Raw genomic sequence first — 22,144 nt, 5'->3', positions numbered from 1 at the left:
TTTATCTTGTATATGTTAGCATGATTCGGCTGCCGGGGGGGGAAGCGTTGACAAGCAAGAGGCGAGTGGGTTATTATGCCTCTGTGTGTTTTGTATGTAGGATATTGGGCTTGGTGACAGGAAGGCGCGTTCCACATGGCGTCCGACAGAGATGAGCAGAGCGTTTGGCTGTCGGGGACTCGGCAGTGAGTCTTACCTGCGGTGCCAGGTGCTAACAGGTGAACACAGAGATATTGTTGCTCTATTGTTGCAGTTTGGGAGGAACGGAGGGGGGCAGAGGGAACCGGACACCCTCTCTGGACCCGGAGCGAGCCAAGGGTTAGGGTGAGCTCAGCGACCTCGCTGACAGCAGAGGTGGGGACTCAGATGGTAGCCTGCCATGCACTCTGTGAGGATAATGATGATGATGATGATGATGATGATGATGTCAAATTATCATAGGCTGTTTATTGTGTGGCCATGGTAGCAGATGTAGGAGTCGTTAGTATGTGGGTGATGACAGAGGAGGAGCTGAGGACAACGCAGGACTAATGGAAGCTAGAGAAACCTGACACACACACTTGGAGGTGCAGCTTCTCCCCATGCAGAGTCTTAAAATATAGACAAGCTCAACTATAAACTACTGAAAAGGTCTTACCACAAGATACTGTATAATACTCTACATATTTTTTATTATCTACTTGTGTTCCCGTTTCCTCTCCACAGTCTGTGGATTTACAGTGAATTAAATTTGACAAATTTTCTGTGTCACAGCATCAATTTCCCACTTTGTCTTAAGTGAATTGTAGCGTGAGGTCAGACCACAGCACACTGGGAGACGGCAGTGAACACACAGTTTGGTGTATCCGCCTGCTGGAAGCTGAAGATGGCTGGATCTGTTTTGTGTGTCTTGCAAATGTGTTTGAACATTTCCAAACAATACTAAAATTGAATTCTCTGAAACCACTTGCATGATGGCAGCAACACAGAGATACTTGTCTTTTTTGTTTTTGAGACTGCGGTAGGCCTACTTCTTTGAATTCAAAAGGAGACAAAGAGTAATATGACTTTTTTGGGGAAAAAAAGTTATTTCCTTCCTTGCCAGGAGACAGATGAGAATATTACACTCTAATGTCTGTGTGATCAACACTATATTTAGATTAGAAGAAGCTCAGCTCAGCTGGTAGATGGATTAAATTCCTCTGGACACAGCCAGACTAGCTGTCTCCCTGTTTCAAGCCAATTATGCCATGCTAAATGAGCGCAAATCTGCTGGCTTTAGTGTCATGTTTACTGCACAGAGACATATGAGAGTGGTCCAGCTTATCTCACTCTGCAAGAAAGTAAATCAGCATATTCTGGAAAGAAATGTTAAACTGATCCTTAAATAGAGGAGAGCTGAAAGTGCCACCTTCTTTTTTTTCGCTTCAGAAACATAGTGAATTGGGCGCCTTTTGTTTATGTAGCATATAAGATATTTAATTGTCGTAAGAGTTGTCTTGTTTTACCCACTGGAGCAAAACCTGTACATAACTGTGTGTTTGAAGTCTCGTACACTGAGACTTCAAAAGATCAAGTTGATAATGTCAATAAATGACGGTTTCATCATCTACTGAGGCTCTGAGGAAGCCACAGAGGAGCTGCAACTGGAACAAATTGGGGTTACATGCCTTGCTCAGCGGCATTTTTGACTGTGGGAAGAGTATTTTGCATTCACAAACCCCTCATGCAGACTCTTTCAGGCTATCAGAGGAACTGAGTCAGTGTGATGTTATGGTCACACTTTTATCTCTCATACTTTTAGCCAATACTGGACCAAACATGTCTGCTACAGATTCTGGGTTTAAAAGAAATATAGTTTAATTAAAAGATATTGAGGATGCTCATCTGTATTTGTGTGAGAATGTGAGTGCGTGCCTGTGATCTCAGCGCAGTGACAACCTGAACAAATATGCTGAGTTGATTCTTCTGAGATTACAATAGATTCCACGTCGTCTCATGAAGCTCTGAAAGAGATGGGAGGGCACAGCAGAGGCCCCTGAATAAACAACCATTAAATTCTCCCTATGAGGGGAGCCTTCAGACTTGGAGCTGTGCTACAAATAAAACTTTAAAAAAAAAAAAATCCTCCAAAAACTTAATAATAGACAGAGACAGGGAGAGGGAAATTTGTTGGAATAAGGAAGCCCATTTTATCCAGTCTACTTTATCTTTTTATACTGGATGCTTGAAAGCGGCAGATTAGTGGACAGGGAGATAAAGCGAGGAAGATGGGTGGAGGGAGAGAAGAGGGGGATGAAGGAGAAGATGAAAGCTTTGTTGTGCTGATGCTTAATGAGCTGGAAAACACAATTGAACTTCTCTGACTGTGGAAATTGCTGTGAGGGCATCGTAAATTAGTGCCAGTGTGGGAGCTAGCCTGCTGACAGAAAAGGGGCTTTGTGTGGTGAAGGCTTCTTCACAGGCCTGCAGCCACTGGGATCCTCACAGCGGTATATCATAGCCTGATCTGTCGCACGACAAGGTTCGGCGGATACTTGTAAAAAAAAAAAAAAAAAAAAGAAAATGGAGGAGGTTACTGCTTTGGCAGCATTTTTGTTGCCAGTGTAATTCTTGCTCTCCGCTAACCCACCTGTTGATTTGTGTTTTACCTTTTCCCTAAATCCTCCATAGGTTTTTTATTTGATACCGTCCACGCTTCCTTTGCACACTGCTACCTGTAGATTATTAGTCCATAAACAGCGAGGCCAGACAAAGAACAGAACAGACAAAGATAAGGACACAGTGGATAAGGAAGAAAGGGAGCGAAGAGAAGATGGGTCTAACTCTTCTCTGATATGCAGTGAACTCCAAAAAGGGTGACTCCTCATTCTGGCTTTGCAGGCTTGGCACATGCCTTCTGTTACTAAGTGGCTTCATATTGAAAGGCTCTGCGGACGCTATTCTCTCTCCCACTGGGTGCCAGCCTCTCTGCCCTGGCAGCTGCTGGGCTTTAGAATAGACCCATAGTTTCCCCTCTGCAGGTGAGCTGCGCAGCCAAAACAGGGCCCCTGAAAGGCTCTTTCACAGCCTCAATAGGAAACTGACTTCGGGAGAGAGGAACGGGCACACAATGGCCGCCTTCTCTGGACACAGAGGACATGGAGATGAGCTATTGGGGTGCTGCTTTAGTTTTGCTTATAGCCATGGCGAGGAGAGGTGATGAGAGAAGAGAGGAGAGGATGAGTTTCCCCAGTTAAGTTTTTCAAGGCGTGCCCCTCAGCGTTTGTCTTTTCCTTTTTTACAGCTCTGCCGCTGCCGTGCAGGGATGTCCTGTCATCCCCCGTCTCTGATGTAATTGCTGTTGCCTTTGAAACTTGACGAAACAAAATGTTTTTTCCATGTCCTGGGGCGATGGGGGTGACACTCAGCTCCCCTCCACACCCACCCTCTTTCCACCCTCCTCCTCCTCCTCCTCTGAACTCCCTCTCTCCCGAGCAAGACTCTTCCCATGCGGGGAGAAGAGAATGCACCTCCCTCTGCCTCCCTCTCACCTCCTTTTCATAGTTTGCTTTTTAACTTTCATTAGCAACAGCTTTCACTTGACACTTGAAGACTTGGCAATGGATAGATAGGGTGAAGGAGGGGATGAGAGATGAAGAGAGTAAAAAAAAGATAGAGGAGTGATGAAGGACAGGAAAAGAGGGTTAGTCATTTCAGCGTATCCACATCCTGTCAAAGCAGAAGAAAAACAACAGAAATTCACTGAGTCACTGAATCTCTGCCTCTTATCATGACTTTGCGAATAGAACTTTTACTTACTGATGATATTGATTGATTGAATTGATATATTGTGGTTTCAAATGTATTTTATACAACACTCCAGAAGTTTAAACTGTGTGTGCGCTCATAATTTGGTCACATATCCCCTCCTTCACAAAACTAAAGGGAAAGATCAAAGTGTTACTTTTCACCTGTTCACCAACAGTGACTTGTATCTTTTCTTGATCTCACAGTCGACTGTCTTTCTGCCCAATGAGATAAAATGTTCGCCTGGAGCCAAACCAGTGTTAAAAGCCAACATGGCCACGGACTGTTGTGCTCTTGATACTGTGAAATTTTGAATTTGAATAACAAAGAATTACGATCTTATACAAAGAAGTAGTAATATTTGAGATAGCGAAAAATACTTTAAATGCTTCAATCTGCTTCTGGACAACAGGTAAAATAAAACATTTTGATGTTTCCCTCTAAAGTATGATGATACGTGGCTAAATTATGGAGTCATGGATAGAAGTTTGACATCACTGATATGCACAAAAAAATAATTAAAAATACATTTTCCCACCGAAGTAGTACCCTTCGAGTAGTAAACTATACATGTTTTTTTCTCATTCACCCCGTCAGGAAATGTGTCCCGCCCTGTTCTTTACAGAAGTGAATCCTGAGCAGAATCAGACATGACTGAGGCACAGCGATACATTTTAGGACAAACTCTATGGGTTGTAGTCTAATAATCAAGACAAATTATTGTTGATTATTGTTTGAGCATGATTTTGTAATCAGTGATAATAACCCTATCATAAAACGTACAAAAAAAATATTAAAATAATTAAAACCCTTTGACCTAATATTAACTGGTTAACAGGTTGCATGTTATTAATCTTTCAGTAAAATGAACGAGGGTCAGTTTAATACCTGCTCCTGCTCCAGAAAACAGAAATATTTCCACAGAATATTCATTGTTATTGTCTTGCAGTTCACATATAATTTTAAAAACAGTCATCTGAGAGATTATGGAGTCTTTAGCCAACTAATATAATTAACTTTGGTAAGAAGATGCTATCAGTCCCTGTCTCATTTTTCCTCTCTTTTCTTTCTTTCTCTCTCCTCCTCTAATCAGTTCCACTCTGTTATTGCTGGCCCCAGGCTGTTTACCTCTTTGCTAAACTGCTTTTACAAGCATGAGACCAAAGCCTGCTCAAATGTCTATTAGACCCTTTAAATACCCACTCAGACCCACAGTCACTGAGCGGCTGACCTGAAAGCGGTTGTTACCATCATTATGGAATCAATGCTCGCTGATCTGGCGTTCCTCACACCTTCTTAAGCCAGGAATGGTTTCCCCCTCTGAAGTTAGTTGAGCACTTTTGAAAGGTTAAGTGGTGAATGGGGGCTCTCATGGCAGCGCGGAGGGGCTGAGCAGACTGACAGAGACAGACTGTGACCGCAGCCCTGGAGAGCATTAAACGCTATGAAATCCCGGACAGACAGTTTAACATAAATTCTGAGGACAGACATGCTCATGAATGCACCATGCTTCATGTACTATTTGCTCTGAGGTTTTGAGAAGAAAGAAGCATTTCCTGCAGTCAGACCAGCTGGGAGTGATTTAGTGACATTAGTAAAATCCCATTCTGGCAAGCGTCTTTCCTCAGGGATAAGTTCATAGGACTATGTAAACCAATAATGTAACAGCAACCCTCTTCGGTGAGATTCATCTTGTGTAGGCTTATTTGAACACAGTGGGCATCATTATTGTGTTAGTTTAATTTGCAAAGAGTTGTGGGGAGTTTTGAATTTGGGTACAGTGTTTAACTCTCATCACTACATGTGTGAGTAGCTGCTGAAATACACACGGCCTGTAGTTTTTGCATCTACTACACTGGATTGGGTTATTAGAACAGAATTTATCGTTTTATATTTTGTTCACACACTGTTAGAAATTACAAGGATTTCACAATAATTAACAGTATTATTTTACAGTAACTTGTTGTAATTAAGTTTTCCTGTAATTTCCCGATGAATACCTGTAAAAACTACAGAATCCTGTGATTTTACAGATTTTAACTGTTATTTTACAGTTAAATACTGCAATCAAAAAACTCCTGTTATATCACAACAAGGTCTGTAATGTCACAGCAACACCGTAAAAACATGCAAGGATTTCACAGCATTCAACAGTTTTATCACAGTAAAATATTGTTTTTTCAAATATTCCATGGTCACATGACACCTAACCGACGCACTGAACCAACTGAACCTGAAGATGCCATTTTCTCTTCTGGACTGAATGGAGAAGGTGAGCTGCATGCATAACTCCAATGTTATGGGTTTTTTACTTTCAAATGAACGTATATTGCATGACACATTTCATATTTTTTTAAGCAAGTGCCCGAAAGGTTGTCTCATAGCATTTGCTAATAGCTGTCTTTTCATTAATGCTACCCAACTACTAACGTTAGCTGCCGTACATCATGCTTTTGCTGAACCGTATAAAGTGTTAATGTGTTAAGATTATAGGCTAAAGGTCATAATGACTCAACATTTGATCATATAGTTGGGTTTGGGCTTTTTTTGAAGAAAGTGGGACACCTCGGCCGTATCGATCCCATACCAGCTAGAACATTTTCTGATATACAGTATATGTGTGAAATTAATTTTACATTTTTTATTTTCCCCTACTTGGTCATGTCAATGTTTTTACATTCAAATGACACCACCACGGCCCTGACGGACGTCGATGTCCCCCAGATCCGAGATGTTGTGGCCTGCTGTGATCCAGACCCTGACGAGTCTGCCTGCATCCTGCTGCTCCTAATGTCGGACTTCAAAAAGCCGAAGGAGAATTTAATGCTTGAAGCTGATGTAAGATTTTTTTAATTCAAAATATTATTAAAATGGAAAATAAGTGATTACATTAGACGCCATGTATTACCTTGTATGAAACCTCTGACCAATGAACAATATTTAATGTTAAATATCTGCTATGGTGTGTTTACTATTTTACAGCCATGTGCCACTGCCATGGACGTCAATACTGCAGAACTCCCCAGCACCGCCTCCTTGATCAATCATGGTAAAGTTTCTTGGATCTGTTATCCACATTTCTAACTCAGTATTTTATTTTGATTCTAGGAATTTACATGGCCACAATGAACATTTGTGGAGCACTTTATATTTGAAACAGATCTCAAAGTGCTCATAACACATGATGTTTTATCTGTTCATTTCAGGTGACATGATGAAGCCCTCTGGATGGCTGATATCCATTGAGGGACATGTGATGGGCCCACCCTGCTTTCTTCAGCAGCTATTGCATCTTCAACCTTGAGTATCCTGTCGCTGGACAGTCACTAAAGGTATTGTATAAAGATCAGATTTGATCTTGTAATTCATATTATAGTATAGGTTTCTAATTCAGTGATCAGCAATCTTGATGTTTTTCATGCAAGTAACCGTTTAGATCCCAATATGTGGTAAGTTTTTCGGAATGATCAAAGGAGATCCAACAAGTTTGGATTATAAGTCTATTAGGGTGTGATATGGGAAAATGCCTTGACAAATGCTGCCTGCAATACATAAGTCTATTTAAAACTGAAACTATCTTTGCTTGTTAACAGGTGCTTCTTGGACATCGAGGAAGAAGTGGACCAAAGACCAAGAAGTGGACAACAATGAACCCTTATGTGAGCACCCTTTTGAGGAAACTACCCCTTTCTGACATCCCTTCATTGCTCTCTCCCTTCTCTTATTTTGCCATGTAGGCCTCATTCCTATCCTCTTACTGTTATTGTGACACAGCTAGGTAGTGAATTCCACGTTTCTGTACAATTTCTCTGTATTTTAAAGGGATAGTTCACCCAAAATTGAAATTTCACTCATTATCTACTCACCCTCATGTGGACTAAGGGTTGGGAGAAGTTTCAGAGTCCTCCGTGGCTTCTCTGAGTTACAGGGGGTCTCGGCGTAGCAGTGCATGTCCATATGACGGTTGCAAATGGATACCAACTGTCTTCGTAACAAAAAGACACGCCAAAAAACATCCAGATACCTCCATGCTGCTCGTATGTAATGTCCGTCTGTATTGAATAAGTTAAATAAGTCTATTCTTCAAGCTTGTTTTGTAGCGGAAGCTTCTAGAAGCTCTTCTTCTCTCGAAGAGGACAGATCCTGGTTCGTCCAAATTTGACGGACCAGGAAGAGGAGCTTCCGCTACAAACAAGCTTGAAGAATAGACTTATTTAATTTTTTTGGGGACAATTTCGCATTTCGGGGCTTCAATACAAGACGGACATTACATACGAGCAGCATGGAGGTATTTGGATGTTTTTTGGTGTGTCTTTTTGTTACGAAGAAAAGTGGTATCCATTTGCAACCATCATATGGACATGCACTGCTACGTCGAGACCCCCTGTAACTCAGAGAAGCCACGGAGGACTCTGAAACTTCTCCCAGCCCTTAGTCCACATGAGGGTGAGTAGATAATGAGTGAAATTTCAATTTTGGGTAAACTATCCCTTTAAGATGGCTTTGGAAAGTTTATAACTGTTGAATTTCTTGAATTCTTGAATATCTTGGCATTTACTGTATGTATGTATGTTTTATTTGTAAATAAATATGCCATTGGGCTAACAGTAAATTGAAACTTTGTCTGCATTACTTATATGACTTCCACAGTATACATTGTAAATTCACAATAAATTACTATGAACTTGTGCATTACATTTACAGTACACACTGTAAAAGTACAGGGCCTTGTTGTAATGATGTACAGCAAAAGGTTGTAATTCCCCAGTAATGTACTGTAATATCACAGTAATTGCTTTGTCATTGAAGCTGTGAAGTTACAGTATACAGCTGTGCTTTTACAACAATGCATTGTAATATCACAGGTATAAAATTACAGTAAATTGCTGTGAGTATATTTCACAGTAACCTTATTGTGAAAGTCATGCAAAATTTATCCAATAATTTATTGTAAATTCACGGCGAAAATCTTTACAGTGCATGAATGAAATGTGAATTATTAAAAAAAAATAAAAAAAAATCCTCTGAACGTTCTGGTAAAATATTCCCTCATTTTTCATATTATGCTTTGTTCTCTTATTGTAACCCATAACATATTTTAAATAGTTGCCTAAACAGAGATTACAACAGTGAGTCACTGATTATGCCAGCAAAAGGCAAATCAAGCTCAGTGAGAAATTTCAAAGCATTCGTGCCATAACATGCCGCAGTTTTAGATACCACGTCATTCTCAAAGTTAAGTTTAACTTCCTCTTACTTTACCCTCATATTGAGATATATCTAAATCAAAAGAAGACCAGTATAAACATCACTGCAGTATCTCCTTTTATGGCGTCTACTTCTGCATCCGCTCCTTTTCTATGTCAGAACTGTTTGACTGCACTTTATCTGGAGTTGTTTTATCCACATTATGTAAACATGTCCGACAGCAGTAATCTTTTCACTGGAGAGACGCTGTATGCAACAGAGTGATATTTAATATGTTGAGCTGCTGGGATTCAGAGGAACGGAGGAGACACTCGACATTACTGTTGTTTCAGTGAGCAGTGACTGTAAAAGACTTATTTACAGTACTTCCCTTTAAAGTAAATTGGATACAGTGGTTTGTGCATGGCAGCGAGTTATCACGTATCACTGATGGTGACCCCTTCCTCTTTCATGCTGTGTCTCTTTCTGCTGCCGCTGCTGCTGTTGTCTGCCTTCTGCAGGTATGTAATTATGGTTTGAAAAGGTTGGAGCCAGACGTTCCACAGGGCACAGCGTGGGAACAAAGCCGGGTCTGGGAGGGGAGGTCAGGGAGCGCGGCGGCTGCACGGGGGCTTCAGACTACAGAGATAGACATCTTAGGGACAGTCATCGTCCTCAAATGAAAGCCTGCGAAGTGGAGTGGATTCAGAGGTCTGACTCACATCCTCTGACTGTGCCGAGGATATTTACTTGGCACTGAATGACGTGCAATGAGCAACTTTGCTATTCTGGCATGAATGGAGGTCGTTATAGTAGCTGCGGCTGATGAACGATGTATTACATGTAACAGGATTCCTCAAATCCGATTACAATTTGTCATTGTGAGACAGCGCAGTTACTGAGCATTATACACAGGGGCAAATACACACTCTGTGTAGTTCTTAAATACTGGAAATGTCTTTGCTTCATAAAAGCAGGCATTTAATGTCATAAAACCAGAATGCAATGTGAGCCTTTTGTGTTTGGGGAGATTTTTTGCATTAGAATAGGTACAACACTTGGATTTTGACTAGAAAATATCAACATTTATATATCAGTATCTCACAGATTTTAGGTCTTGTCCACTTCAGGATGTCAGTATCCCTGTTTTGTGTTTTAAACTTGAAAGAGACCGTTTTTTATTATAGTTTTGTTGCTCTCATTCTCACATAAGTTGAAGATTAGCAGGGTAAGAAGACATCAGGACTGTGTTGATCCTGGGGTTGTTTATTTATTCGAATATAGCACACATTTCCAATTGTAAGATGCTAATGAAATTAACATTAGTAAAGATTTTTGGTCAAATTGCTCCCTGTACTGAGAGAAACTTTGCTGTTACGCCAAACCAGCACATGAGAGCAGCCCTAGAAGCCACGCTCCAATCCAGTTGTGGAGAAACGGGGAGGACCAAAGATTAAGTAATCATCTTAATTGAATCAGCTGGGTGTAACATTCTTTGTCACCAGGCAGTCTGTAATTATCCTTTGACTGTGTGACAAAGAAACCACCCTTATTTCAAGTATGAGGATGCACCAAAAGGAGGCATAAATCAGATACAAATAACAGTCTTTTTATTCATCTCTACATATTCTCACAGGCTGAACCTTTTGTTTCTTATGACAAAGGAGTGTATAAACTTCAGAAGATTAGAGTTTTGTGGACTGATCATATCTGTGTAATATCCTTATCTCTACTGAGAGAAACTAAAAGCAGACAGCATGAAAAAGTTTCATCTGCCGACATCACTGCACAGAGAGGGCACATGTTTCTTTAATAAGGATGAAAGCGCGGCACTCTTGTAACCGGATCTCTCTGTAGCAGGCAGCTTTCCATCAAGGAACAGCAGGATCCTCTTTTTAACCCAGGAGCATCAGGACAGATGGGACCGTGACACGCAAACTCAAACACACACAACTCACCAGTTCAGAGCGTGACAGAATCTGAGAGGATTTCTGTGATGTTATGGATACTTCTTCAATGTGAGTATCAAGAGAGGAGGGGGGGGGAGTGTGCAGTGTGAAGAACATCCTTAACACCTGTCCTCCTCACTGTTAACACCTGTACTCGGTGTCTGCCCGCTCTGTTGTCGTGACACTGTTTCACAGGATGCGCTCCCCGCTGAGTGCATTGAGCCGACGGCTCTGTGATGAATTTTGTGGTGCTGGGGGTCAGATGTTAAAGGTCGGGGCTTCTCCAGCTGGCAACCAGGGCCGCTGTGGACTCCAGTGAGGAGGCATTCAGTGGCTGGAGCAGGAGGGGGGACGAGGGGGAGGCCGAGGTTGTTTTTTTTTCTCTGTGTCTTGTTTTAAGTACTCCACCCTGAAAGTGCTTTTCGTTTCTGGCACCATCATCACTTGTCTCAGATAACGACTTAATAACGGCTGAAAAAGCAGATAGTTTAAATTTTACAGGCCTCAATCTCAATTGAAAGAGCTACAATCAACATTTTTATCCTAACAGTGGCTCACATGACACACATGTGTGACTGATTCACTCTTAATGATTAATCCAAAGATAATTATTACCCAAAAATCACAAAACACTCTAAGGCAATCTACTTTAAAGCTATTGGAAATTCTTTTGCTGTACTGAAATGCTTTGCAGTTTATTGGTTTTAAGGTCTCACATGACTATGCTGTTAAAATAAAGGCTTTTTAATAGTTTTAAAGGAGAGCCTTTGTGATTTTTAAGCACATAAACGTCCCCATATCCAAAAAGCATCTCAAACAAACGCATCCTGATGTATGCCGACCTCAGTTATCACATTGTAAAACATAAAACAACAGCAACTAACAACAGGTAAAGCCACATCTGTAAAACTATTCTGTGAGAGCATGTCAGTGGTCATGTTTCTGCAGTTCCCTGCTTAATCCTGTAGAGGGCAGTTTGTTTAATTAATGAACCACATCTGCCAAGTTTTGGCATGATGTGTGCTTGATTTAACAGAGTTTTCCAAAACATTAGTTCTCCTCGAGTGGAAAATGTGTTTAATGAGAAGCGTACAAAACACAGTAAATAGCCATTAAACTTACTTTAACAGCTCCCACATGTTTACTGAGTTTATGAGGGGTGTGATTGAGGCAGGATAAGGGTGTGAGGTATGTTTGTGTGTGTGCGTGAGAGAGAACGGGAGGGACCACCTGAGCTCTCCCTCTCATTATTGTGTCTATAATATGATATTTCCATGGCTGATACACACTGTCGGAGCTGTGCGATGGCTCTGCGTCAGCCCCGAGCAGCTGGAGCCACTAATGGCCGGCGTTCACACAGAAACTCAGTGCGGCTTTTCAGATTAGCCGCTCTGGACAAAAAGGTCAACCATATTCCTGTGCGTCTCATCTGAAACAGACAAAGAATTTCCCAGTCCTCTGTCATCAGTTACATAAGAGACAGCGGAAAGTTGCTCTCTCTGCCTGTCTCCTGTGTAGTCGGACTCGTGCAGCTCCTGGTCCATCTCCCCTCAACTGCCTCTGCTGTCATCAGTGCTATTATTGCTGGAGAACTGTCTCAGATATTACCTGTGGCCCCAGACTGACTGGCTCATCACTCCCGTCCTTTAACCCCCCCACCCCCAAAACACACCTAATATCCAGCCTCTTCAGGGAGAAGGCATTTTATTAAGCACTTAGCATCAAAACATGCTCAAGGCAGTGTCGAAAACTGAACTGCCGGCATGTTACTTTCGAGCAGATGGTTCACTAATTCTTTCTGCGGCTGCCTCACAAGCCTGACAGCTCCTCCGTTCACCAGACCGTCGTCACAACATTTCATGTTCGCCTCCGCTCTTCCATGGAGGTCCTTCCCTCAGCCCTGTAATTTGTGCGGTTAAACTCCACTGTGAGATGTCTAATGTGTGTTTAATGGGTGTTGGTGAGGCATCAATTAAGTTAATTGTAGATCATTGAGTTAATTTTAGTTATTTAGAAAACCCCAGCTTTCCTAAATGTTGTGAGTGATGGGGGATGTGACGGAAGACTGCGAGTGAAGACAGTGGTGGCGGTTAGCTGACAGCCCCACGCTGCAGGACGACCTTTATGGGATTTACTGACAGTAATGATGAGGATGATGGAGGTTTTGGTGCTGATGATTGTTTTAGTGCGGAGGGGTATCTTTTCTGTTTTCATACAATTATGTAATATTAATTCTCACACCTCAGATAATGATAGTCTCTGTTGAGGTTTAGCATGGAGTCTGATTGTCGCCCGTTAGATATTGAATTTTATGATTGCCCTTTTACCCGTAGAGAAATCTCGATAAAGATGCCACTTTAAGTCAAGTAGAAACACGACGGCTGCATTCCTCACAGTTTCAGCAGTGATAAAGCTTCTATGACTTTTGGGGCAGAGCCAGAATAACAGATGTTGCACTTAAGATACAATTTCAAGAGAGTGCTGTCATCGGTGGCAATGACATATTAATCTACCGTATCTGACTACACACTCTGCATGTGGGTAAGAGACACTGCAAACTGTGTACACAAGCATCCATTGCTCATGCATGCGCCCCCACACACCCATGCAACAAGTGTGCAACAGTAACATTAAGAAAAGTGAAGCCAAGTTTGTTCATTTTGAAATGGGAATTCAGTCAAATATTCATTTTAGTGGTTTCCCCCATAAATTGCTGCAAGCTGCAACATTTGGAGCATGTTTTCTAACCCAGAGTTACGAGCATAAATCATGACTTAATGTTGCATTTAAATAGTTACAGACAGGCAATTTATTCTTGGCTCCCTCTTTACATTTTGTGCAATAACATTGAAAGGCTGTGTGTGTTTGTGTGTGTGTGTGTGTTTGCTTCACAGTTTATTGGGAGCAATCATTACTTGCTGACAACTCCCATTCGTTCTGGTCTTGCTGTTACGTTTTCTGAAAAGTTTGCCATTCATGTGACACATGCACGTTCACACGTTGAACCACCACATGCACCGAACCAACAGTAGGATACAAACAGAAGTACGTGATGTGGCGGGACAAGGAAAACGTATTTGCACCTCATGTGCTTGGCAGATTAAACCAAGCCTGTGATGAGTCCTAGAGGTGTCAGGGTATAATCTGTACATACCACATATAAAGATTCAATTATCCTCATATCACCTGCAGGCTGTTTGAAAGAAGAGAGACTCATTGAGGTATCTTGCCATCTTTCATTCTTGGTTTGCTTCCAGGCTTGACAATTACACTACATAAATTTCTTCATCACTAAAGTATAAACAAACTCATTGTGAAATATGACCAATATATGACCCTAATAAGATAAATCTATGAACAAATCAGAGCAATAAAACATGAATGTACATATTACATTTAGAGAGTTTTAATAGAGGGATGTGCTTTGCTGTAGAATCACTGCTAATAAAAAATGTAAGTGGCAGTAAAATGAGATCAGTTAGATAAAGACATAAATATCTCTCCCTATTTTTGTGGTTGAAATGATGCCACAGCAGCAGTTATCTTAGCATAAAGAGTGGAAACTGGGAAACAACAAGTTTGGCTTTAATCCACCTAACAGCTCCTCACATGTTATATGTCATTAATTTAATGTGTACAGAGACTTAAGTGACAATTTGCTCTTTTATAGGGGTTATGTGCCAAAGCTAATTACTGCTATTCCTTTAAAAAGTTTCCGTATTAAAAATATAGTATAAGATTTTAAAAGTTTACACAGTAGTATTTATTTATACTGCATCTTTCCACTGTTGCTGTGAAAAACTAAGAAATCTTGATCACCTTGATGGCGTGACTGAGACGTGATTCAGTCCAATGGAGAACGACTCATTTGCTGAGCTGCAGCTCTCTGCCACAACCAGAGGCTGGTTCAACCACAGAGGAGCATGTTTTCCTGGAAACCTGTGGGAGCATCAGAAGTTCAGGGAGCACAGAGTCATGTGGTTAATCTGTGTTGGTAACTGCTGGGCCTCTGGGCTTCACATGAAAGCTGTTTTACTGATTGTGTGCAGAGCACAGAGGGTGGATTGGTAGAAGCCTCTGCACACTTGATCCATCAAACCTCACTTTCAAGGCCTTGGAGCTGCGGGTTGTCTTCTCCTGGGGTTGTGGTTTCTCCGATACATTTCTGTAATGGCTCAGCAGCCAGTTTGTCATCAGTGGTGAGCCGGGGCCGGGCAGCAGTGTTTTTATGATTATCTTCATAAAGACAGTATTATTTAAAAGAATAGATTAACATTTTTGAAAAATGTGATGATGTCCCTCTTGCTGAAAGTTGAATGAAATGATGACTACCTCTCTCTCATCAGTCATGTCTAAAACCTGTAGCCAGTTAGCTTTGATTAACACAATGATTGGAAACAGCTAGCCTGGCTCTGTCCTGGTGTAACAACAACAGCCTACCAGTACCTAATTGATACATTATATCTAATTTGTTTAATTCATTCAATAACCAAAGCGTAGAAACAACAATTTATGCTTTTACAGGGGCTAACTTCAGCAGAGCCAAGCTAATTGTTTCCCCCTGCCTTTGGTCTTCATGCAAAGCTAAGCTAACTAGCTGTTGTCTGTACCTTCATATTTAGCTTACAAACATTTAAATGGTATTGATTTTCTCATGGCATTCTTAGCATTCATCTAAATATTCTTTTAAATAATGTTATATACTGCAGCAGTAAAAACTGAACAGGCTGTTTGCTTAGACGTCTGGCATTTGCTTGCTTAGGGAGAGCATGTTTAGGTCGAAGACAGTAGGCCAGTGAGTGACCTGGGTGTGGGGCGAGTCGAGGGGCAATGTTGGACTTGCACATATGGATCTGATAGAGAGGGCAGATAACCAGCAGACGCCGTGGAGCCATCCCTTGTACCGGGCAGGAAGTGTGCGGTGTGTCTGTCTGCTCCTGTTCTATACTGTACTGTGTGTGTGTGTGTTTGCTGAACCCTTCTGTTGTGAGCTATTATTAACCCATATGTTAACTCAGTGACTCCCCCACTGTCATATGAAGAGTGAAGGAGGTGTAGTGAAGAGTTGTAATATTGCCTCAATGTCAACAGTAGTGTGATGGACAGTGAGAGAAAGCTGAGATTAAATCATATCCCTCAGGGATGTATATGTTATGTTACATTAGCTGACTTAGTTTGTGGTGGTGTATGTATATCTACATAGGTTTAACCTATAGCCTTTGAGTTAAATGGTTTCTTTCTTGGGTGCATATCAGAAAAAACTGACTCATAAAGAGAAATTTACTTTAAACAGCTCATGTAAAACACACACTAAAATAATGAGTTTTACATGTGTGGATGGGATCTAGCATGGACATATTTCAGAGCTGACACACTGAACAGTTGATTCACTTTAGTGGTGCCTGGTCTTAAAATCACAGATGAATCATCTGCCTCCAATCTGTCCTCCTACTGTGAATGTGAATGTGAGGGGTAATTAGTTGTTTTAAATGGTTGAAGCTGTAAACCGGAGGGAGTCTCTCTTATTCTGAGAAGGTTTCTGTATAAATCATTATTGATTACTGATACAACCTTGGACAGTGTCCCTTTTGAATAAAACCATTATTTGAATATAACATATTGGCAACACGTGTACACATCCAAAATCAGAGTAGAATTCAATTTCTAAAATGTGTTGAAATTGTTACAGGTAGAAACAGTGAAGCAAACTGTGTCAACAATGCTGAATTGAGTGTCAGCTTTGTTTTTGATATATGCGTCCAACACATAAACATACACTATCATTTCCATAGTAAACAATGATATACTTTTTTTGTTTGTTGTTGTTGTAGTTCACTGAACCCTAGGAGTAGGAACAACCCTCTCACAGAGACTGGAGAAACTATTTCTACATAATAAAGATTGTCTCATGATAAAATATCTCAATCTCAGCTTTAAGGCTGCAGGGCTCTCTAACCTTGTGATAACTGATTGCTGATAAGGACCATAAATCACACAAAATGTAGTTATTATGCTAGTAATTATATTAGATTTAGCAAATAACTCTAAGTCTCTGCATGCAGTGAATTATACACAAGCGTTACCTGTTATCCAAAACACCGTACAGTAACAAAGATGATCTAAAACATGGGTGATAATCTTATTTTGACTCTCATATGTGCAGTTTACATTCACTCTTATTAGACTTGATGACAGAATTAATTCAACTGTCATCAATCATCACAGTTTTTATTATATCATGAGCCACTTTGTTATGCACAAATATGAGATAAGGAGAGATTAATTACTTACAGCGAGTGTTCCTGTATTCAGAGAATACAAAGGTCAAGAAAGTCTCACCGGTTTATAGGAGGAACTTTGGTCTATTGCTTCAGGTGAACTGAAGTCAAACTTCCCTTTTCGTTCCAAAACGTAGAGCGGACTGCAAAAGGAGACATCATGATCAGGTAAGAGGAGTAACACTTATCTTAAAATGGTTTCTGACTTCAGATCAAAATGACCTGGTTTTCATGGTGAACAGAGTAGAGACTGTACATTAAAGTTACAGTTTGTTTCTTTGATTGAGCAAGGATCTATTGTGCGGTGAATGTTTCACGTTGAAGTTTGAAATGTGGACATTAATCCTGAGTCTTTCCACTTCTAGGTTTTCGCTACTAGTCTGTGTTTCTCTGATATTTGGCATCGCAGCACAGCCATACAAACCCAGGGTATGTTTGCTTCTGGCTGTTGCTTCAAATCACATGATTAATTGTGCCTGATTATTTTAAATTGACAAACATTGTTGGTATGGTTGCTGACGTCTATTGACGCCCTACAACAGTCATGTAACATTTGTACTCTTTTCTCAGACTAAACTTACAGATGAGGCCTTCCAGGACACTGTTATGTACGTTTTAATTTCCTTTAACTACCATGAAAGTGAATGATTTTCTCTCAGGCACAGGACACAAGACTGAGATTGTGTGATATTTTCAGGTCCATAGATGACAATGGAAAAATGTCCTGGGCAGTGGAGGTGGAGCCTCCGGAGGACTTGGATGAGACTGACTTCGACATCGACCCCAGTATGTTGATTTGGAAAAGCATGATGGGCAAGCAGCAGGACAAACCACCCCTGATGGCTGAAAAAGACTTTGACAAGCTGAACCATCCCTCCATGGCTGATCTCCTCAGAGACGTGCGTCCAGCTGCTGACATCCAGGCAGGGCTCACACAGGAAGAACCCCGCAAGTACGACGAACCGGAGGAGGACAGAGACGAAGTCGACCACCCTGTTTTCAGCGAAGCGGAAGAGGAACCTGAGGAGATCAGTGAAGAAGCCTACAACCAAGCCAGAGAGGCGTTGGAGAGATATCTGGCTCCACTGACGGCTGAATACAGAAGACGCTCTGAGCCTGAGAGGGATGAAGACGACCTCTATCACCACGACGACCAGCCTTCACCTGTGCAGATGGAGCTGCTGCAGCGTGAGGTCAGGGAAGGAAGAGAGGTCAGAGTTCACCTTCAACCAGAGGAGGACATGGACGACCTGTACCACAGAGACCTGCTGCAGCCCGTCCCTTACCAAGATGCTGCCGCCGCCGCTCCTGTTGATTTGCCATCAGAGAGGAAGCACAGTGAACCAGAGGAAGATCTGGATGCTCTGTACCACCAGTGATCCTTCAGTAACCATACAACCTGTGGAGATCCTTTTCATTTCAGATCGGACACAGCTCATACACTGTAGCAGCAGCAGGAAAATTAATCATGAGCTTATTTTGCCTCATTAAAATTGTCTTTGTATCCAAAGAATGATCCCAATGTCACTGTCATCTATATGTATCTTGATGATAAAGACACAAACACACTCATCAAAGACCTTCTGTCCTTCATTTATTGACATGCAGGTTCAACACCGAAGATATTTACAAAAATACAAACTAATTTCTGCTCCATGTAAACTAAAGATTTTTCAAAATCGTATTTTACTCATTAACAAACATAAATTCTCTTGTAAAAATTGTTGTTCATGCCAAGATATTAATCTTTCCTTGATTTTTACTTGAAAGATTTAACATGTATGAAATTGTCATGAGATCAAGATTATTTTAACATGTGCGCATCACTGTAGCAGCTCTGCAGGAATCACCCCCTTCTTCAGTATCAAGTTACCGTAAAGAGCCGTTTCCCTGTGTAGACAGAGCAGAGGAATACATTCAAATTGAGCATTTGTTTATTATTTCCCAAATAATAGTATGACTTCAGAAGGTTTTTAGACTTTTACAAATGAAGAAATCTGTGCTCTTGTACACATTAACCCACAATACACACCCTGTTGCGACAACTGCATAGGCTTTCTTGGCTCTTTCATAGAAAACAAACCTTTCCACCCTCTCGAGAGGAGCCTGTATGTTGACAGAAATCAACACACAGTGATTCAAAATTCAATGGGATGCACATCTATATTGTGCTGCCTATAACTGTTTCACTCAGAGGTGTTTTACCTGAGAGCCGGCCTGGTCCAGGAGCTGTGTGTACGTGTCCCACACAGGAACAGCTAAACATCTCTGTTTGTCACTGTCTACCAGATCCATGACTGCAGCCTGTGGAGACATATTACCACAAACCTAAGAGTGTTGTACTGTTTCCATATAAAAAAAGACACTAGTCTGCTGGCTGTGGCTTTTTTTTTTATATGTGAAGGTGCTCTACCGGAGAAGGGACATAGGTATCCAGGGGCAACAGCTTCAAAATGGCCTCCAAAAGTTGTGGGATTCCCACACCTACATTAAATTCAGGCACAGTTGAAACAACAGCTCCAATACAGGATTTTATTTTCACAGATGTGTGTGTGTGTGTGTGTGTTTACATTGTACACAAGTACATACCATCCGCTCTTATCTCTTTCGGGCCATGGGTACAAATAGAAGATGTTGGAAAATTTGCATCAGCAAGAACTGAAAAAAAGGAGAAAACCACAGTCTATATGGTGAGAAGTAAACAAACTGACTGAATGAACCACAACGGGTTAAGTTTGTGGACTTTGACAGTGTAGCTGGTGCCTCCTGCTCTGTAGGTGATAGCTTGGACCTGGAGAGGCAGGCGACCTGTGTGTCCGTGGTTATGTATTGTATATCATACCTAGCTCATCCCCGTGGCCCATTTTAGCGAGAGCATAGAGCAGCTCAGGAGATAACACAGAGGGGATTCCTCTCAGGACGACCATACCAGCAGCTGCGGTAGCGACACCACCACCGAAGAGTGTTTAAGCGAAGTGAGAGCAGTCAGTCACTCCAGTCGACTTCCGCCTTCGTTTCGCTCCGCCAAAAAAAAAAAAAGCGAGCCGATATGCCAGTAAAATAGTTTGTAAAATACGTTTATGAGGAGGCGGCTGTCGCGGCTGTCGCGTGTGAATCACGGTGATGTTTCCTGTTGGCCGTGAAGCCGATTATTTGGGCTGTTATCTTCCGGACGGAGTTTTTCTGCGCTGTTGTATCTATCTTGATTCAACACCGTCGTCTTTATGAGGCTCGTCACGTGATCCGGGCCTAATTTAATTGGCTAGAGGCGCTATACGTCAAGTCCCTGTCAAAGATTTGTGATTTAAATACTGCAGGCTTAAACGCATCCACCTGTTTCCAACATTAATAGCTACATTCAGTTATTGTTATCTATTTTTATTTTTGTTTTGTAATTGTGGAGTTGGCTTGAAAAAAAAGACATGCCATTGCATATGTGTTAGCGTTAGCTGCATGCTTTATTGCACATAGAATAAAATGGGGGAAAAAAATTATGAAACACAATTACAATGTGGAGTCACCTTTACAAAAAGTATACATATGGCTAAAGATATGGACTGGGGCAGTGTCATTAGGAGGTTACGACAAGCTGCATAGTTGGTTAATCTTCGGCCTATGTTATTTCTGACACCCTTGGGTGGGCATAATTCAAAGCAGACACCCCTGGTGAACGTGTTATTTCGACGTACGGTCGCCGGTGCCAAGAATGTGAGATAATGAAAATATTTGTCAGATGAAAACCACACTCCACCCGGCACTGTTTCATCCGAGCCAGAAGAAACTCTCAGCTGGATGGCAGAAAAAATGCTGAGGAATCCTTTCCATGACCGCAGATCCCGGTTGTGTGTAAGAAAAAAGTCAAGGCATCTGCATATAAAAAAGGCTTTTATAAAAGTCAAGTCACAGTGTAGCGTTGCGGGCTTGTGGCCCTGGCCTGTATACTTGAATTTACAATCCTCATTCAGCTGCTGTTAATAATGGACGGGAGAAATATGCAGCCACTTTATTGCAAATATGTTCTATACGTGCTCAAAGGATTTTTGCATTCCAGCCCTGCATTTTATTCCCACTTTATCCGTGTAATATCCCCCCATATATCTAGCGCCAATGTGTCGTTTGTGATTTCTTTAATTGTGCAGGAAGACATCCTCAACATCACACTGCAAAAACCTATTTTCATAGGAAGCCATAGTTTTATTGTTAATTTCTTGGAGCCAATGGAAAATGGTTGGTGTTAAAATAATGAATTGGATGAAAACGCATAGATACACTGTTAGAAATTACCAGGATTTCACAATAATTAACAGTATTATTTTACAGTAACTTGTTGTAATTAAGTTCCCCTGTAATATCCCAATGAATACCTGTAAAAAAATACAGTATCCTTTGATTTTACAGCATTTAACTGTTATTTTACAGTTAAATACTGCAATCAAAAACCTCCTGTTATATCACAACAATGTCTGTAATATCACAGCAACACAGTAAAAAATGCAAGGATTTTACAGCATTCAACCGTATTATTACAGTGAAATATTGTATTTTCAAATATTCCCTGGTCACATGACATAACGGCACTGAACCAACTGAACCTGAAGATGCCATTTTCCCTTTCTCTTCTGGACTGAATGGAGAAGGTGAGCTGCATGCATTACACCCATGTCATTTTAAATATGATAATAATATTGACTTTCAAATGAACGTTTATCGCATGACACAGTTTATATTTTTTTTAGCAAGTGCCCGAAATTGTCGAACGTTCTCTCACTGCATTTGCTAATAGTGATAGCTGTCTTTTCACGTTAGCTTTGCTATTTACTAACGTTACAGCCTGGACCAGACAAATGCAGCCTCTTACTATTTTAATTTGAATACGTAAATAATGTACTGTACATTATGCTTTTACTGAACCAAAGTGTTCATATGATAAGATTATAAAGGATGATGACTCAACATTTGGTC

General features: G+C 41.1%; 2 protein-coding genes across 2 annotated transcripts; one reads left to right on the top strand and one right to left on the bottom strand.

Annotated features, from left to right (window-relative positions):
• Positions 1–17,315: 17,315 nt before the first annotated feature.
• LOC146973548 (uncharacterized) lies at positions 17,316–18,778 on the top strand. The gene is made up of 4 exons (XM_085800203.1): positions 17,316–17,350; positions 17,548–17,611; positions 17,753–17,790; positions 17,880–18,778. Exons 1-4 carry the CDS (start codon positions 17,343–17,345, stop codon positions 18,559–18,561), a joined length of 792 nt encoding a protein of 263 aa, XP_085656329.1. The 5' UTR covers positions 17,316–17,342; the 3' UTR covers positions 18,562–18,778.
• A 95-nt stretch (positions 18,779–18,873) lies between these two features.
• Positions 18,874–20,189, bottom strand: fuom (fucose mutarotase). The gene is made up of 6 exons (XM_085800204.1): positions 20,025–20,189; positions 19,772–19,840; positions 19,596–19,666; positions 19,388–19,486; positions 19,215–19,288; positions 18,874–19,072 (listed from the first exon to the last, which is right to left on the bottom strand). The coding sequence occupies exons 1-6, from the start codon at positions 20,107–20,109 to the stop codon at positions 19,006–19,008; spliced, it is 465 nt and encodes a 154-aa protein (XP_085656330.1). The 5' UTR covers positions 20,110–20,189; the 3' UTR covers positions 18,874–19,005.
• Positions 20,190–22,144: the final 1,955 nt, after the last annotated feature.

The sequence above is a fragment of the Trachurus japonicus genome, chromosome 15, assembly GCF_045865225.1.
Source record: "Trachurus japonicus isolate A0001 chromosome 15, Traja_1.0".
NCBI lineage: Eukaryota > Metazoa > Chordata > Actinopteri > Carangiformes > Carangidae > Trachurus > Trachurus japonicus.
The sequence above is the reverse complement of the archived record's forward strand: the minus strand, read 5'-3'. Positions and strand labels throughout refer to the sequence as shown.

What these genes read in the sequence shown, in the direction of transcription:
- fuom (XM_085800204.1), bottom strand. Translation starts at nt 20,109, where the DNA reads ATGGTCGTCCTGAGAGGAATCCCCTCTGTGTTATCTCCTGAGCTGCTC. An exon ending in GGGCCACGGGGATGAGCTAG is followed by an intron (nt 19,841 to 20,024) that starts GTATGATATACA and finishes CCTTTTTTTCAG; the next exon opens with TTCTTGCTGATGCAAATTTT. An exon ending in ATACCTATGTCCCTTCTCCG is followed by an intron (nt 19,487 to 19,595) that starts GTAGAGCACCTT and finishes ATGTCTCCACAG; the next exon opens with GCTGCAGTCATGGATCTGGT.
- LOC146973548 (XM_085800203.1), top strand. An exon ending in CACAGCCATACAAACCCAGG is followed by an intron (nt 17,612 to 17,752) that starts GTATGTTTGCTT and finishes CTCTTTTCTCAG; the next exon opens with ACTAAACTTACAGATGAGGC. An exon ending in GCCTTCCAGGACACTGTTAT is followed by an intron (nt 17,791 to 17,879) that starts GTACGTTTTAAT and finishes TGATATTTTCAG; the next exon opens with GTCCATAGATGACAATGGAA.